The sequence below is a fragment of the Gracilinanus agilis genome, chromosome 4 (genome assembly GCF_016433145.1).
Source record: "Gracilinanus agilis isolate LMUSP501 chromosome 4, AgileGrace, whole genome shotgun sequence".
Lineage (NCBI taxonomy): Eukaryota > Metazoa > Chordata > Mammalia > Didelphimorphia > Didelphidae > Gracilinanus > Gracilinanus agilis.
The window spans coordinates 479,070,302-479,088,333 of NC_058133.1; the positions used below are offsets into that span (position 1 = coordinate 479,070,302).

General features: G+C 41.9%; 1 protein-coding gene across 1 annotated transcript in view; it reads right to left on the bottom strand.

Annotated features, from left to right (window-relative positions):
- Positions 1-2,756: 2,756 nt before the first annotated feature.
- AP2B1 (adaptor related protein complex 2 subunit beta 1) overlaps positions 2,757-18,032 on the bottom strand; it is a 154,802-nt gene continuing 139,526 nt past the window's right edge. The window contains exons 21-22 of the mRNA XM_044672741.1: positions 11,867-12,021; positions 2,757-5,348 (exon numbers count right to left, since the gene is read on the bottom strand). Coding sequence (XP_044528676.1) covers positions 5,274-5,348; positions 11,867-12,021 — 230 coding nt within the window. The 3' untranslated portion in view covers positions 2,757-5,273. The remainder of the gene's footprint in view (positions 5,349-11,866; positions 12,022-18,032) is intronic.

Sequence of the window (18,032 nt, forward strand, 5' to 3'; positions counted from 1 at the left end):
CTCTTAATCAATGCAAAGTTACCATAAGAGTTTTTGTTTTACATTTATAGTTAGCATTGTTTTGCTTAGGATGAATCTCTTCATTAATCTACCTTCCCTCTTTCCACCCCCATCTCCTTGCTCTTCTATCCTTGTTTATTTTTCCATGAAGTAAAAAGCCTGGCTCTCAATCCACTGAGCTACCCAGCTGCCCCACAAAGTATACTTCTAAAGAATTCCAAATTGAAATGTTACAGATTTTGCAATTGGACAGTGAAAATAAAGGTTTTTTTCCCATCCAAATTCCCAGACCCCTGGAATCTATCAATGGCCTCCTTGCAGGCTGATGGGCCCCAGATTGAGTCACAACTTTAATGTCTGGGCAACTAGATGGTGCAGTGGTTAAGAGTTCCAGGTCTAGAGTCAGGAAGACCTGATAGGACTGGACAACAACTCTAATATCTAGAAGGTTCCTAGGATTTAGACCTGAAAGGAATATGAGAGATCTTGCAGTACGCTCTTTACAGAAACAGATTTTTCTCAAGGTCACCCAGGTAGTCAGTAACAGAGACAAAATCCAAACAGATATAATGACTTCACCATCACTCCTTGTTAACAAAGGCTCTGGAACCCCCATTTCCAGCCTAGATTTTCTTCCCTTTGTTGGCAGCCTTCTGGATGGCAGGTCATAAACTAAATGAGAAAATGAGATGAAGAGTTTGAAGCCAACTCGGAAACTTTTCAAGAAACATCCTCAGTGCTAATATTATTGTCTGGGGGTTGGTTGGGATTCTAGGATTAGCGTTCAGGAGCTTGAAATGGGTAACAACGGGGGAGGTGTTATCTTTTCTGAGTACCACACCAGGTATTAAAATAAACAGGCTCTTGCCTGCTGGAGCTGGGGGTGGTGGGGAAAAGAAATCTAAGCCCTTCAGTGAAGCCAGAAAAAGCAGTCATGCATGAACTGGGGTGGGACTTAGCTGCTTTCCTGCTGCTTTAACTTTATCTTGGGACTTCCCCTGCTTACCATTCTGATAATAAGAGGTGAAAAACAATTGCTCTCTTGAATAATACAGGCTCCTGCCCAGCTCCAGCGTTGCTTCCTGAGACAAGCAACTTTTAATTTTCTATATATGGCAATGGAGATTGGAGTATATTGAGTTCTATCCGTTTTCCCATGAAGTAGAAAAGAAGAAATTGAGCTAACAGGTGAGAATCTTCTTCCAAAGGTTTCAAGAACTACTTATTTTTTAACCTAGATGGTATACTTCCCCTTAAGCAGTCTGAGCTGCAGGGCACATAGATGAGTCCTCAACTTGGGCTCATCTTTAAAGCAACTGGTCCAGAGAAATCAGACAGACCTCCTAGTTCTCTTTGTCATCTCCACCAGAACTGCAACATGTCTAGGAACCAAACTCATGGATTCTTATCTTCCAGTGGCTTCATGGCAACCTTTTGCAGAGTAGATTTCATTTACATCAGGAGTTCTTAACCTTTTCCTGTGTCATGAATGCCTTTAACAGTCTGGTGAAGCCTTTGGACCTCTTCTCAGAATGCTTTTAAATGGGTAAATACATATGAGGATAAAGGAAATCTATTATATTGAGACAGACTGTTATCCAAATACTTAAAAACAACAACAGACCTTCGGTTAAAAAAACCCTGGTCTACAGGGACTTTGAGTAGATATTCTCCCAGGGAATAGAGGTTAGAATAGTCCGTTCAAAGGTTACTTTCTCTGAAATTTTACCCTGAATGCCCAGTAGGATGCTAAGCTTGCAAACTGGCCTTCTCTCTGCATTCTGAAAAGAGGTAGGAACTAAGGTCTGACTTGTGAGGCTTATTAGTATGACCTACTTCCAAAATCTGAGATATCGGTGGGAAGCAGAGGAGGGCAGGAACCGGAAGCTCTGCTTAGGAGCAGAGCAACAGAAGGCCCCCCTAGTGGTGGTGGTTCTAGCCCCTAAGGTTCTCTCCAGCCCTCTGCCTCCCTGGCAGCCTGCTTTGGAGCAGGAAGGAAGCAGCTGCCCTTGTTTGGCAGATCCCCTTGGAGCAATCTGTGTGTGCTGGGGGTGGGGGAGGAAGTTTGAGCCTGGCAAGGAATAAGGGCAGAGAAGGCTGATCAGGTAGGTAAAGACTCATCCCTTTATTGCTCACTGCTTTGTGGGTGGATGCAGCTGAGGGTGTGGGGGGGGGGGGAAGACACAGATTAAAAAGTCAAGATGTGGTTCACAAAGGCAACCAGAGGATGTGTGCCCAAACCTGTGAATCTTTATCTCTCCAATTTTGGATTTCATATCTGAGCAGCTGCTAAAGCCCAGGAATGGGGCCTAACCCGACAAAGAAGAAGGGATTTCAGGAGGGGGGTGTCCAGAACTTTCCAGGGCTCTGTTGGCCTAGTTCTTTTAATTAGGGAGCTGTGTTTTCTGCAAGGGCTTCAGGAGCTCAGGGAAGAAAGCATATACCATACTTTTTTATTTTGTGTAAATGAGTTTATTGACAAGGACACCAGGCCAAGTTCCCCCCTTTTTTCCCACTCCCCAAGAGATTCCAACCAGGAATAAACAGAATGACAAGCATTCCCAGGGTGGGATATTCATCCCCATTCCCAAATCCCCACCCTAGTTCCACAGCTTCAAACTTTATGGAATAGACACACGTAAAGTCCAGGCCTGGGAGGGGAGACACTTGGAAGGGACCTCTGGACAGCAAAATCACTCTGGGTGTTTGTTCCTTTACTCCCTGCATTCAAGCCAGACACACACACACACACACACACAGACACACACACACATACATACATACATATACACACATATTCCACAATCAGTTAAGTTAGGCATGATCCAAAAGCACGAAAGGGAAAGAGTTTAGAGCTGGCTAACATCTGTTTCCCTCTGAAAGAATTGGAGAGATTGTGCTTCATGCCTATGGATTAAAGGAGGGCCATAATGACCAATGTTTTCGAAAAATTAAAATGTCCCAGTTTGGCTCCCTCCATTTGGCTGGGGTGCCAGAGTGGTTGTAAGCACATCCTCACATAAGACAGCCTGTCCAACCCCTAACCTCAAACATCTCATTGTCCTGGCCTAGGGCAGAACCAATGAATCATGAAGGGAGAACCTCTCCCCATGTGGCTTTCTGTGCTTCATTAATAAAACAAATTTAGCAGACCTCATGGTCCTTCTGATCCTACTCTTTTGACATACAGACAGGAAAGCAGGCAAACAGACCCCTTCTCTGCACATCCTTCACTAACACTGGCAGTCACCAGAAGATGTGAGGGACCAGGACAGCTACATCGCCATGACTCCTTCTTTGGGTTCTCACAAGGCTGGTTACAGGGAGTCACTGCAAGACCTACAAGTAGTGAACTCAGGTACACTTCACAAAGTGCAGAATCATGGCTGCTGGAATGCCTGTGGCAGAGGCCAAGATGATGGCAGGCTTCCTATTGCCACCTAGTTCCTTTCTGGTCACTAAAGCCAAACCCATTTTAGCTTGTACATCCAGCAATCTGGGCCATTTGTTGGGTCTCTTGCCCTGTTTTCTGAAAATGCGAATCTTTCTCTAGAGAAATCTTGCCAACAGATCCCTCTAAGAATTTTATCTGCTGGTTGGAATCCCCAGAATTTGAGAGCTGAGAGAGTGAGGCAGAGTGAGTAGAGGTCTTCGCTCTTAAAGTACCTGAGATTTGCTCAGGAAGATCTAAGGAGCAACCCCTTTCTCAGTCTCCAATAGTGCCCTGGAGCACAGGAAATACCAGACAGGGCTAGAGGTGGCCAGTGGCACCCACAGATTCAGGTTGGCAATGTAAGGATTAAATGCAAAAGAGCCACACCAGGACAAGCCCACAGGGGGGTAAAATAATGAAACAGTAGGTGCTTCAGGTGTTAAAACATTCTTCAATCAATTATGTCCAACCAAAAAGGAGGGTCAGGGGAGCTCCCAAGATACTGTGTAGTAATAAAAGCTGGCAACCCCTTCCAAGACAATCCCAACAGTCCACGGAACACAGTTGCTGGAGGTCAACAGGACAATGGATTAGGGGCACCATCACTGAACTGACCCTGCTGGCCCCAGGCCTGTCGCCCTGGAGCACTAGAGGGAATGAGGCTGCTTCCTTTTGGAGTAGCTTTGTTTTTCAGAATGATCCTTCACATGACTAGCAAGTACCAGGAAAGCTGCTGGACTGAAGGGAGTGCTAAAATCAGCATGGAGAACACAGACAGAAAGACACATGGAAGGCATGGGAAGAGGTAAAAGGCAGGGGGATGTTATGCAAGAAGGGAGTCAGAAGGTCCAAATTTCAGTCCCACCTATGCCACCAAGTAGGCATTCTTCCTCTGTCTGGGCCTCGGTTTCTATAGATCAAAGGGACCACCCAGGCTCCACATAGTCTGACTTAAGGATTTCAAGGAGCAGGACATACAGAGGAACCAGCTCTGGGACTCCACCAGATCCATTTTGGCTCAGGTACAAAGAAGAGAGCCTCCTATTAATTTTTACTTGATGATCTCTAGGGTGGATAGCTGCATTTCTGTTTCTCTCTGTTGTAGAAAGAAATCAGGGCCCCTTCTCCATATCTCCAGCATCCTGGAATTACCAAATAAAGGAGATTGGCATGTCCAAAAGCAGAGTAATTTGGAAAAAACAAAATCAAGGAAAGCACACTGCCTGAAGGAGAGAGGAAAAGACACCAAAAAAAATAATAATTTTAAATTCAATTAATCAGAGATGAACTTCTCCTAAAAACATGCTGCCCAGAGAGCAGGGTAACTCTGACTTTGGAAGGGGCAGACTCTTCCTCTAGATCTGGTTGGTTACCAAAGGGCAGTTGCTTCTTTTCCTTTTTCCTAGCAAAAAAAAAAAATTCCAATATGTATAAAAAAAAATACAAAACAATAAAGTGCAATTCATGATTCAATGATACTTTGCTTTAATAAAGTTTCTTTCCCTTTTTTTTTTTTTGGATTCCTCAAATGAATTTTCAATTACAAAATAACAAACTATGCCCCTAAAACAGGTTTAGAAAATGATAGCCATTGGCACAGGATGGAGAAGCTCACAGGTGGCAGAGGCAGGGAGTAGCCAAAGAAGGGTTTACAGACTTTCGTGGGCAGATAAAACTATCCAGAGGGTTGTGTCCTAACATTAGCACACATACACTAGTCACTACCTTTGTGGGTCAGGGTGGTTTGGACTCGAGTCTACACATAAACACAATTGCTTCCAGTTAAAGAGTTCTTGGTTTGCACAAATGGTGGGGGTGGTGAGGACCCTCAAATAGTCTTTTAGTTTTTCAAAATTCCATCGTAGACCTGGTAGATGTACTGGGAGACTTCAGGTGCTCGACACTTCAGAGACAGCTGTTGAAGAAAAATGGAAGGAGGAAGATTAGCATGGAGGCTCAAAATAATTTAAAAGGGGCTGAACCGCCCCAAACACATTTCATACAAGGGGGCTGTTACCATGTCCTCAAGAGGGGAAATTGTTGAGTCGCTATAGTATCTCAACAATGAGCTTGTAAACTGGTCTGAATTTTGGAATTTTGCTTTAACTTATACGATGAAGAGTGGCAACTACAAATCTACCAACAAGAAAGTGTGGTTTATGGTCAGAGGATCTGGGTTCCAAACCCAAGTTGGACATTTATGACTTCGTTAACTCTCATCTGAATCAGTCCTTTGCAGTTCTATAGCTGGGAACCTATGACTATCAGGTTGTGTTGGGATTCTATCAAGGGTCTATGATGAATCTCTGAAGTCAGGAAGTAATCTATGCAACAGAAACCACAGGAAGTTATACAATGAAGCGCTTGCTGACTATTTACTAAGGGACTGAAAAAAAAATGAGGCATGGTGAATGTTAGGTATACTGAATCAGAAAGGGAGGGGTGAGGCTATAAAATTGCTCATGGCCACAATCTTTAACAAGAAGATAAAAATCCTAGTCTTTTACTGTTCAAGAATATTGTAAGAGTTCCATTTTGTCTTCTAAATCTTTTTTGTAATTACACAGCATTAAAATGTAGTTTGTATTCCTGTTTACATTGTTGCTATCATTGTGTATCTATTTTTCCTCATTCTGTTGACTTTATAACAGTTCATCTAAGTCTTTTCAAGCCTCCCTGAATTTTTCATCCTTATTTTTTATTATGGCACAGCACTATTCTATTCCATTCATATATCCATAACTGATTTGGCCATTTCCCAAACAATGGGGATCTATTGGTTTCCAGTTCTTTGCTACCCCCCCCCCAAAAAAGGTGAAACTTTGGTTTTTGTGTCATCTTTAACACCTTCGGGGCTTATGCCTAGGGAGAGAGACCTGTGGGTCAAAGGAAATGGATTCTGAGAGCATACTTTCAAGTCTAATTCCAATTTTCCAGAATAATCTGACTGAACCAATGCGACTGGTTGGCAGTCCTGTCTTTAGGTAGCCCAGGGGTCGGCAACCTTTTTGGCCGTGAGAGCCATAAACGCCACATTTTTTAAAATGTAATTTCGTGAGAGCCGTACAATGCTCACAGTGTCGCTCCTGTAACAGCACCTGAAAAAAAAAATGGACTTTATGGCTCCTGCAGAAAGAGCCATACGCTGCCGACCCCTGAGGCAGCCCCACCAGCACTATTTTCAGCTCTTGTCAATTTACTAGATATGAGGGGAAAGCTCAGTGCTGTTTTGATCAACATTTCTCTTATTATTAGTGATGTGAAACAATTTTTCATATGGTAGTTAATAATTTGCAATTTTTCTGAGAACTGCTTCTTCATGTCTTAAGATGACTGACCAATGATTCCTTGTCTGCTGTCTTTGTAATACTTTGCTATGCTGTATATTTTGGTTATTGGAGCCTTTTCAGAAAAAGCTGTTGCAAAGATTTTTCCCAATCAATAGCCTCCCCCCACACTTGCATTATGTTCATGCAAAAGTGTTTCCATTTCTATGATCTCTTTCAATATCAAGTTCCTGTGAAACTATAGATACATCAGTGTTTTAAGTTTTTCTACAGAAAGATATTATGTAAGCCCAGAGCTTCATAAATTTACTGAAGAAAAAGGAGAAAAGCAATAATTAACAAGGGACAGAGTGACTAAGACTGAAATTCTTAGAATCTAAGCTTCGAAGCTGACAGGCTGGCCATCCCAGTCAGATAGGAATACCTTTGGTAACACTCTGATAGGATTATACAGTATCTACTTGAATACTCCTAATGATAGGGATTTACCACCTTAGAAGGGAATTTGTTTCCTTCTGTTCAGGAGAGCTCAGAAAGTCCAAATGTAAAAACATTCTTCATGCTGAATCAAAAGGTGTTTTCCTGTAACTTCTACCCAGTAGTCCTGCCCTGACCCCTTGAAGTCACACAGAAATGTAATTTCTCTCCCACAGAATAGGTTTTCAAGAATTTGGTAACTCTCACATGCCCTTTCTCTGCATTAAATTTTCTCCAGCTTGCCAAATGAGAAAGCACTGGATGAGGTGGGATCCACATGTAGAATAAAAAGTGGGCTGGATTTGGAGTTAGAAAGACCTCACTCTGACTTAGCAGTAGTGAAAATAATAACAGCAACAGTAATCAAGACTTATTTACTACTTTGAAAAGTTTCAAAATGTTTGATATCCATTCTACCTTAATCAGACCTGCACAGCAACCTTTGGAGGTGGTGCTATTATACTCCCATTTTACAGATGAGAAAAATGAAGCTATGGGGAGTTGGTACATCCCTAGGCACATGGCCAGATCATTTAACCCAAGCATTTAACCTCAAACCTCAATCACTTAAACCCAGAAGCACAAATCGGAAAGGTCATTAACAAGACAGAAAGGTCCTCTACCTATCAAAGCTCTGAAGCCAACTTACTATCTATTCCTCTCCCTCTTCCCCCAATCTTTGTTTTAACTACAACAAAAACTATTTTAAAAAATCAAAAGAACCTCATTTCTCAAAATGCTCTTTTATGAATATCAGGAATGTGAAAGAAACCAATCTAAACTGTAAACTCTGTAGCAAAGACATCTCTATCTATGATGTGGATCTCTTTTTTGGTTCAGCTACATTATAGGTGTTTGTAGATTAATCTGGGAACCAAAGTGCCATCCATAAAGCTGTTTCTACAGGAAAAGGTAGTTCTGTTATGAATCAGCCTGCCATGAATTCAAATGGCCTGCCAAGTTCCTCCACAAGCTCAACTATGCTCTTAGAGAATCTATGGTGGAAAAGTAGAGGAATGGAACATGTCTGGTTGGCCATCTCCCTAAAACTCATTCCACATGGTCTGCCCATTTTGGGAGGGGGCTACAACACTGTCAAGATTCCTCCTGATTCACAAATCACCTTTTCAAAAAGAGCAAATAATCTCCTGAGGTTCTCAAGAGGTCCTCAAGTTCTTCATATATTAGTGGGAATAATATCTCCCTGAAGTCAGTCTCACTGAGAGGCAACTAGAGGTCTGAAGTAAAGTATGTGTGCAGGGAAGTAATATTGGAGGCTAGTGTCCTAAGAGGTGGGGAAGGACATAAAAGAAATCAAAGGTTGTTTTATGGTTGGTCCTAGATCTAGGAAGAAGGCCTCCTCTCTTCCATTTACCTACAGAGTACCCCAGCTCCCTAGACCTAGAATTCAGGGCAGTTTTAATAGTACAGTTCAGCTACATTATAGGTGTTTGTAGGTTAATCTGGGAACCAAAGTGCCATCAATAAAACTGTTTCTACAGGAAAAGGTAGTTCTGTTATGAAATAGTATTTTGGTTTTCATGACCCCAAATGGTAGATTGATCAATGAAACTTGTTTAGTTTTTTTAGAAGAACATTGTTATGCTACCAACAATCATATGGAAAACATGCTCTAAGTCTTAAACAACTCCAAGATCTCATTAGATTTGCAAAGATATCAAAAAAAAGGAAATGCAAGGTTGCTGAATGGAGTCCAAGGTTCTGCCCTGGGTCCTTTTCTCTTCTCTCTCTCATCAGCTCCTATGGTTTCAAAAATTACTTCTATGGAGATGTCTCTTACCTCTAGTCTCAAATATACAAATACCTATGAGATACCTCGACATGTCCCATACTGAATTCATTATCCCCTCCTCCCCCTTCCTGATTTTCCTGTTACTATCCAGGGTGCCATTATTCCCTCAGTTAACCCACCTTTGTCTGTTACAAAGGTGCCAGCCTTCTCTCTTACACCATTCCTCCCAATATCCAACCTGCTGCTAACGTCTCTGGATTTTATCTCCATAATAGCTCCTGCATATGCCTCCCTTTCTCCTCATCACGTCATCCTGCAGGCTCCTCCTTGCCCCGAACTCCAGTGTCAAACTGACCTTCCTAAAAGTGCAGGTCTGATCATCTCACCCTGTTCCATAAACTCTAGTGGGCTCCCTGTTAGCCTCCCCCCCGTTTGGCGGTTAAGAGTCTTTCATCAGCCAGACCTTTCCCATGTTTCCAGTCTTCTTAGACCATTCTCCTTCCACATGCTCTAGAATCCTCTGAGCCCACATCTTTCCTACTCTCAAGAGTTCCATACTGAGAATGTTGTCTCATCTCTACCTCCCAGCTATTCTGGCTTTCTTTAAATTTCTGCTAGTTTCACTTTCTTCTCTTTCATTCTTTTTTAGAACATGGCTAATGTGAACATTTGTTTTATATGACCTCATATATCTAAAATGAATTTTGTATTTCTTTTTTACTCAGTGGAGTAAAAAAAGGGGAGAAAGAGCATCTAGAACTTCAAAATAAGATACAATTTGGGGGAGAAAAATTTAAGACCAATCTTCAGCAAGAAGCCTTGCCCAATTTTCCTTAATCTTACTACCTTACTCTTAATGTATCCTGAATATACAGCTTGTCTATACAAGACTATGAGCTCCTTAAATACAGGTACTATTTTTTGGCTCTTATTGCATCTTTAGCATTTAAGCACAGTATCTGGCACATATTAGGGACTTGATAAACACTAATTGATTAATTTATTGACTGCAACTGTGAACTGGCCCAACAATTCTGCAAAGCAACTCAGTACTATACCCAAAATGTCCTTTGCCCCAGTGATACCAGTACTTAATACCTCAGAGAGAATGACTATGGAAGGAAAGGATCCATACGTACACAAATATTTATAGCAACACTTTTGTGTTGTAGTAGAAAACTGGAAACAAGATGAGTACCCATTAAATTGGGGAATAGCTAAACAAATTAGAGTACATGAATTTAATGAAATATTATTGTACCATAAAAATGACAAAAGGGATGGATTCAAAAAAGCATGAAAACAAGTGTATGAACTGATGTAGAATGAGATGAGCAGGACCAGGAGGGAAATTTATACAATTACTACAACTCTGGAAAGAAAAACAATTTTGAAAGACTTAAAAACTCAGATTGGGTAATAACCAAACAAGACTCCAGAAAACTCATTTCTCAGCAAAGGGCGATATCAATACAGTCAGTGAAAAATGAGACATACACTTTCAGACATAACAATGCGCACTTCTGTTTTGCTTGCCTACTAATTTGGTATAAGGAAAGGCACTTACCTATCTATCATATTTGCCTACTTATTTGTTCATTCATTTATCTGGCAAGGGTACGTAGGGAATGACAGTCACAGGAAAGGAAAAGTGTCAATGAAACTTTAAAACTACAGAGGACAGAGTGAAAAGTAGTTCAGAAGGGGTCATAGGTCTCTACCTCCCCCAAAAGAATAGGACATTTTTGTCTCTTTAGTCTTCGTAAAGATTCCTTGATAGGTGTACATGCATATGACATGCAAAGAAGTTTTGGTCCTAACATATCAACTTTAATATAAACTTTACTGAGACCCACAAGTTCATACATGAGTCTCTTTTTCTGTTTTTTGAATAAATGATCATGTTTACTGATAGTTGTTAATTTATTAATTTAAAAAATGGAGGTGAAGGTGGGGAGAGAAGGAGATCTGCAAGCGAGGTATATCATGATGCAGTTGTATTGCTAGGTTTGGCCAAGGTGAGTCTGTCTCTGTCTCTTGCTGAATTCCTGTTGTTTCAGTCATGATTTGGAGCTGAGATAACGTATACCAGGGTTTCTATTTTGGAACCTGCTGAACTTTAGTAAGGCTTATGCTGAAGTTTACATAACTGATTTTTAAACCACATGGAGAATCAGCCCCAACTAGGAATAGCCAAAGACAAGATAAGCTTTCCTTCTGGGTGAGAGGAAGAATAGGAAACTCCAAGGAGAATGATATGGGAGGCAAAGGGAGGATGCACACTTCTGGGAGAACCCTGAAACTCTCCAGTTTCCCAATAATTAAGTATAAATTCAAGGTCTGACGAGACAGTCTGAGTTTTATTGAGAAACACAGCTGCTACAGCTTGAGTGAAGGCACAGGAAGCAGAAGAGCCAGGGCAATTAGCATAAGACAAAAATGTCCTACTCAGCGGTCACAGATCCAAAGAGCAAACAGGAAGTTGCTGTTCTAGATTGAATTCCATATCATCATGTTTCATCCAAATACTCCTTTAAATGTGGGGTTCCCAAATAAAAGTCTCTCAAAGGGCTATCAGGAGTCAGCCCTAACCTGGCTTACATTCACTGACAAAGGGATGCCTACTAGTCGGGCATGGAGTAGGCAGAAAACCCTTGGCCGTCTTTGGGGGGAAACACACATCCTTTTGGAGTCACCTGGGTTGAGAGCTGCTTCAGAACTCCTTACAGTAATATATAAAATACGCTTATTTAACTAGAGGATGCTCTATAAACGCACTGGGCTATGCACCAGACTGCCATGGCTTGGGAGTAGTGTGTCAGGCTGAGGAGAACAAAGAGCAGCTCTTCCCCTCCACCTCCCTGCCAATAACCCAAACCATCGTTCACCCTCTTTGGAAAGGCTGGCAAGTCTTACCGTGTAGTTGGGATTTCCTGGCTGGATACGGAGCTCTGCCAATATCCAAATGCCATTAGTGAGTTTCAGAGACTGGTATAGCATGTCCTGCCCTTCCACATTCCTCTTGGCAATAGTATAAACATTGTTGTTTTGCAGTTTGCTGGAAACTGTGTCTAGAAACAAACAGAAAGTCAGAAAGTAACTTAACACCTTTAAGGAAGTATCCAGACCCTGCCCTCCTTCAAAGGTCTAAACCTAAGGGATGAAGAAACAAGTTCTGTGTTTATATCTGTAGGATCAGTCAGTCATTCAATCATCCATTTGCCAGGCATGCTGCTAGCTGGGAGATAGAGAGAAGCAAAAGAAGACCCTGCCCTTAAGGGGCTCACAATCCAATGGGGGAGACAACATGTGAATAATTTCTATACAGAATAAATAGAAAATAATCAAGAATGGAAAGGCGCTAGAATGAAGAGGGACTGGGAAAGGCTTCCTGTAGAAGATGGGCTTTAGCTGGGGTTTGAGGGAAGCCAAAAGGCAGGGATGGGGGGACAGGAGGGGCACAGTCAGAGAAAATGCTCAAAGTCAAGTGCTGGAGGGTCATTTGTGGAAGCAGTGACACTGGATCAGAGTGTAAATAGGGAGGTGAAAGATATAAGAAGATGGGAAAGGTAGGGGAGAAGGTAACAGGCAATGAAGGGCTTAGAATGCCAAATAAAGAATTCTGTATTTGATCAGGGTGGTGATAGGAAGCCACTGGAGTTTACCACAAAGGAGGTTGACAGTCAGCCTGTGCATGAGGAAAATTCCTGTAGTGGTTGAATGGAGGACAGAGTGGAGCAGGGAGGGACTTGAGGCAGGCAGACCCCACCCACCCAACAGGCTATTGCAATAGTCTAGCTGTGAGATGATGTGGATCTGTACCACAGCAGTGTCAGTGTCAGAGGAGGTGTGTAAAGTGGCATTGACAGGCCTGGGTACCATATTGAATATGAGGGGTGATAAAAGGGCCGAGGGACTAGGTGTCACAGTGTAGATGAAGTTTTAGGGATGAGAAGGCAGAGAGAGAGGTGGACAGTCAACAGACTATGGTCAAAATGGAGGATTTCACTTGAAAACCAAGTGCATTTGTGAGAGTGACCAAAAGGTCAAAGGCATTTCTATCTCCCTATGTGACTGAAGAAAAGAAAAGGAGCTCATGGGAAGTGAGTATGATGAGGAATTGAATGGTTGGGGTGTTGATATGAATGCTAAAGTCTTCTCTAGTCTGAGGGCAGGAGAGAAAAATGGAATTTGGTACTGGACTAGATGAAGAAAAAAAGGGGAGTACCCTTAAGTCTGCAGACAACAGCTAACAGATTTTTAATCAAGTGGAAGATGTAAACTATATGGATCTCAGAGGAACAGAGGATACAGATGAGGGAGACCCTGGAAGTGGCCATGGGGAGCAAAGGTCATTCTAACTGCCCTGCCTCAACCAGGGGTTGTGAAGGTACAGCCAGTCCTGGAGAGGGTGGTCAGGGAGGTTGTGTCATAGGGGAGAGCCAGGTATTGGTGACAGAAGATGAAAGATGAGAGAGGAAAAGATTTATAAAGATTGAACAAACTTCAAACTCTCTTTTCTCACTAATTATCAACATGTAAGGTATCGGCAGACTCCCTGTGTCTGAATCTAATGCAAAGTCCAGAACTAGGTTCATCCTAAGGCACTGCTGCACAAACCAGCCCTATGGATGAATCAAAAGATGACCACTGGGGTCTTGTGGGGAGAGGTCCTGCTAGTCACTACCTTTCTAGGCCATTGGCCTCTTTGTAAAATGTAGTGGGGGTTGGGGGTGGGGTGAGGTGTGAATGGGATGGAACTAGAGGAATCAGTGAATGAAAAGCAAGTGCTTCCTATGTGGAGCTTCCTGCACTTGAAGAGTGAAAGATGACACCCATGAGGTAGTGGACCAATATGGGGTATTGATTTGTGGATGCCCCTCCCTCAGCTAAGGCCATCACGGTCACATTGGCAAAACCAACATCATTCTAAATGAAGCCACCTGGTCTTAACTCACAGGGTTAGGGTTAGTTCAGGGCAAGAAAAATGAGAAAAAAATGATTTTTGTTGATCAACTATACAGGTTTGGGAAGAGGGGAGAATGATGACTACAGTTATTAGATGACTTTTTTTGAAGACTAATCCAATTGCTTTCAAGAGGAAATCTGTCATATCTCCAAGTTCAGGTCCTGCACCCTGTTTTGCCTAGTCACAAGCTTCAGGCTGTTTTGGTTCAGATAAGGCGAGCTCAGAAAGCACTGGACCCAGACAAGAAATCCAAAGTCAGTTCACTTCAAATTGAAAGTTCTGCTCACTACAAGATCTTGGGTCAACCACCAAGCTTCTCCATAAAAGGAGAATAACAGGACTGTTGTGAAGTAGAAAACTACAAAGTTCAATACTGGAAAAATGAGAGGAAGAAGAGGTGAAAATGGAGATTCATTGTGATGTCATCATCCCAAGAAGGAGAACCGAAAGTTTCTGCCCGCCAAGAAAAAAAGAAGTTGTTTTTTATCTCAGGCTGACAATTCCCACTTCTGGGAAGCATCATGTCCATCAGCTAACTCTGTGGCATCCTTCTTCTGCCCTGTGAATGTCATTCTACTGAATCCTGTACTAGCTGTTGTGACATTTTTTTCCCTAAATACACTAGAAAGCAAACTCTCCAAGGACAGTCTTTTCATCTTTCCTAATACTTAGCACACAGGAGGGCTTCAATAAATACTGCTGAATGAAAGATGCTCTAATGTGTATTTAATTCACATTAAACACCTGGTATGGTATAGGAGCAGCGAGATGGCTTAGTGAATAAATAGAGCACGAGTCCAGCTTCTGACACTTACTGTGTGATTCTGGGCAAAGTCACTTAACCCTGTTTGCCTTAATCTAATAGAGAAGGGAATGGCAAACCACTCCAATATCTTTGTCAAGAAATCTCCATGGACAGTATGGTCCAGAGCCAGGAAGAGTCAGATAACTAAACAATGACAACCAGGGTGTAGGTATGGGAGGTGATTTCCCCTGTCATGTTGTTCTGCACTTGGCTTTCTCACAGGTACACATGCCCTTTAATCTTGCTAGATTAGCACAGAAGCCCAGGAACATGTACTATTTTCACTATATACAGACTGGATGTAAGTTTTTCTCCTTTACATTCAAGGCCTTTATTAATACTAAGAGCAGTACCTTTAAAATCAAGCAGTACTTCTTTCTATTCCAGGGGTCAAAGTTAGATGTTATAAGCAGAACTAGTGATGTTTTGGGGATGTGGAAGATATCACTGTAACTCAAGTCTTCCCCCCTCTATACTGTAAGCCATATTATGAACACATCTTCCTGAACACATCTTCCCAAATATATGCATCACCTAAGAGCATCAGAAAATTTCAAACATTTGCCTATTCCTTGGAATCCAACATTACACCTGGGTTATAACAGCAACACTCTTTTAGCATCCATTGTTTAGGACTTCAGAATCTACATCTTAGACAGACAGAGTCATTTTAAATTTTCTTCTAAAGGTGAGGAAGTTGCTCTGGCCAGCATTTTGTTAGACTGGATTACCCAAAAATGTTCTCTCTTGATTTGGGCTAGGCTGCAAGACAATTTCTTTAATTGGGAGTTGACTCAAAGCAGGATTCCCAATGCCTCTTTTTCTTTTAAATTCCTTTTTTGTTATAAATCTTGTTATCAACAAAAATGAACCTTTTCCTATGTAAATAACATGACAGAGAATTATATATAATACCATGAATCCTGATTATATGCAATTTTGATTTTTAAAAATATCTTATTAAATATAACACAATGACATGGTGCCCACACTGCTGGAGCTTGACAGTGACCTGGTCTGAACTTTCTTCTGTGTATTTCTAGATGCTTCTAACTTTCTTTTCTTCCACCTTTGACAGGATTTTTTTTTTTATCATTTTTTTTAAACCCTTGTACTTCGGTGTATTGTCTCATAGGTGGAAGATTGGTAAGGGTGGGCAATGGGGGTCAAGTGACTTGCCCAGGGTCACACAGCTGGGAAGTGGCTGAGGCCGGGTTTGAACCTAGGACCTCCTGTCTCTAGGCCTGGCTCTCACTCCACTGAGCTACCCAGCTGCCCCCTTTGACAGGATTTTTTGTTTAATAATCATGAAAAACTATTCCTATCTTTCAAGAATCCTGTCCATTTCCCAGGGAAATAAAGAAAACAAGTCATGGAGCTCCTGCTCATCACACAAGCAAAAGCCTGTTTTATAAAAGAAGAAGCTGCAGACTTCTCACGACTTCACTACTGAGAAAAGAAATACACACGTAGACGCGCGCGAGCGCACACACACACACACACACACACACACACACACACACACACACACACAGTGAGCCTTCCAAAATTAGAAAATGTGGCAAACAGCCATGTAGGACAGACAAAAGTTGAATGGCTCTAAGTTTGTTGCATTTGAGATTTCTCCCCCTAGGAAGTCGGCTCTATTTCCATTGAATGGCTGTGTATTATGGTTTTCTAAAATAGGCCCACAAGCCCTGACTCTTTACAATCAATTCTCCCCCATATATTCATACCTCTGTTAACAACAATTAAGGTAAAATATAGGGTCATTTATTTTAGACAAAGGGGCCTGACAATTTACATTTTCCATCTAGTGAAACACTCATTAGTAAGTATAAGTCAAAGCACTATGACCTGGTAAAAAGAATCTCTCCCATTCTGAATTCACCAAGTTAAATTAGTTCTGACTTTAGAGTGGAGTTTCCATTTTAGAAATGGATTTATTTGAAGGAGGGGATACATTATGGCAGGGACAAAGAAATAAAACTACTTTCCCCGCTCCTTCTCCAGGCCAGAAAAAATGCTTTTACAAAGTGCATTCAAGTCAAGCTAACTACATTATCATTTAATCTATGGGCTTTCCAGAAGGTAATAAACCATCAGGACAAAGAAGGTTAGTGAAACTGCTTACTGTAAAGGCTTCCTTCCTACTTAAGTGTAAGAAAATAGGGCTGGAGATCTCCCAAGTAGAGGTGTATCAGGGGACAAGGAATATGGAAATCATTTCTTCAAATTGTGCAAAGCTCTCCTGGGGAAGGTGTGACTGGAAAAAGACTGAAAATCAAACTTATTTAAAGAGAGATCTGCTCTTCATATCCCCGTGACACCATCCACACATCTTTTTATGGACTACTAAATTGGAACATTCTTCATGCTGACCTCAGCAAGTGGGCTCTGTTTTATTTTTTCTTCAAGATGAAGTAAACTAGTCAAAGTCAAGGTCCGGTCCTAGCCTATGGCCTCCTGAAGTCCTCAGTATGTTGATTCCATCTGTCAGACATCAACTCTGGCATAGCTGCTCTATTTAAAGAGCTGGTACTGCTGTGATTAGGGCAGATCAGCTGGAGGGAACAGTATTTTTAGCTCACAGCTAGACTCTGAGTGTTGAATCAGATCCTGCAAAAATTGAGGACTTAAAATGCTTTCTTGAATAGAGAATTATGGTTGGTAGGGAGTGTTTAGGTCACCTCACCCTGGGCCTTAGGTGATAGATGTAGGTAGGCCATCTACTTAAAAATTAGCTTCAGAAAGTAATCCCCCAGCAACATCAGTGTTTTAATGCATTTAAAAAGATGGTCTGGGGGCAGCTGGGTGGCTCAGTGGATTGAGATCCAGGCCTAGAGACGGGAGAGTCAAATCTAGCCTCAGACACTTCCTAGCTGTGTGAGCAAGTCACTTAACCCCCACTGCCTAGCCCTTACTGCTCTTCTGCCTTGGAGCCAATACACAGTATTGACTCCAAGATGGAAGGTAAGGGTTTAAAAAAATAAAAAATAAATAAAAAGACGGTCTATGTTCTTACAAAGAAAAAAAAAGGATATTTTGTCAACCAAGACTTATGTTGCCACTAGTCAAAGAGAAGTTCACTGGAAGAGTTCATGCAGTTCTTGGAATAGCCAAAGCAGAGGCATGGCTTGGAAACAGGAGCAATGACCAAACACCTCGGTCTGACGAGATGCAACTACCCTCCCCGAAGACAGCCAAGATATCTCTTTTTTTGGAGGAGAATCCAAACAGGCACACTTCAAGGCAATATGGGCTCACCATGATGGCTTTTGGCTTTCCTCTCCAGAATCGGGGGCCTT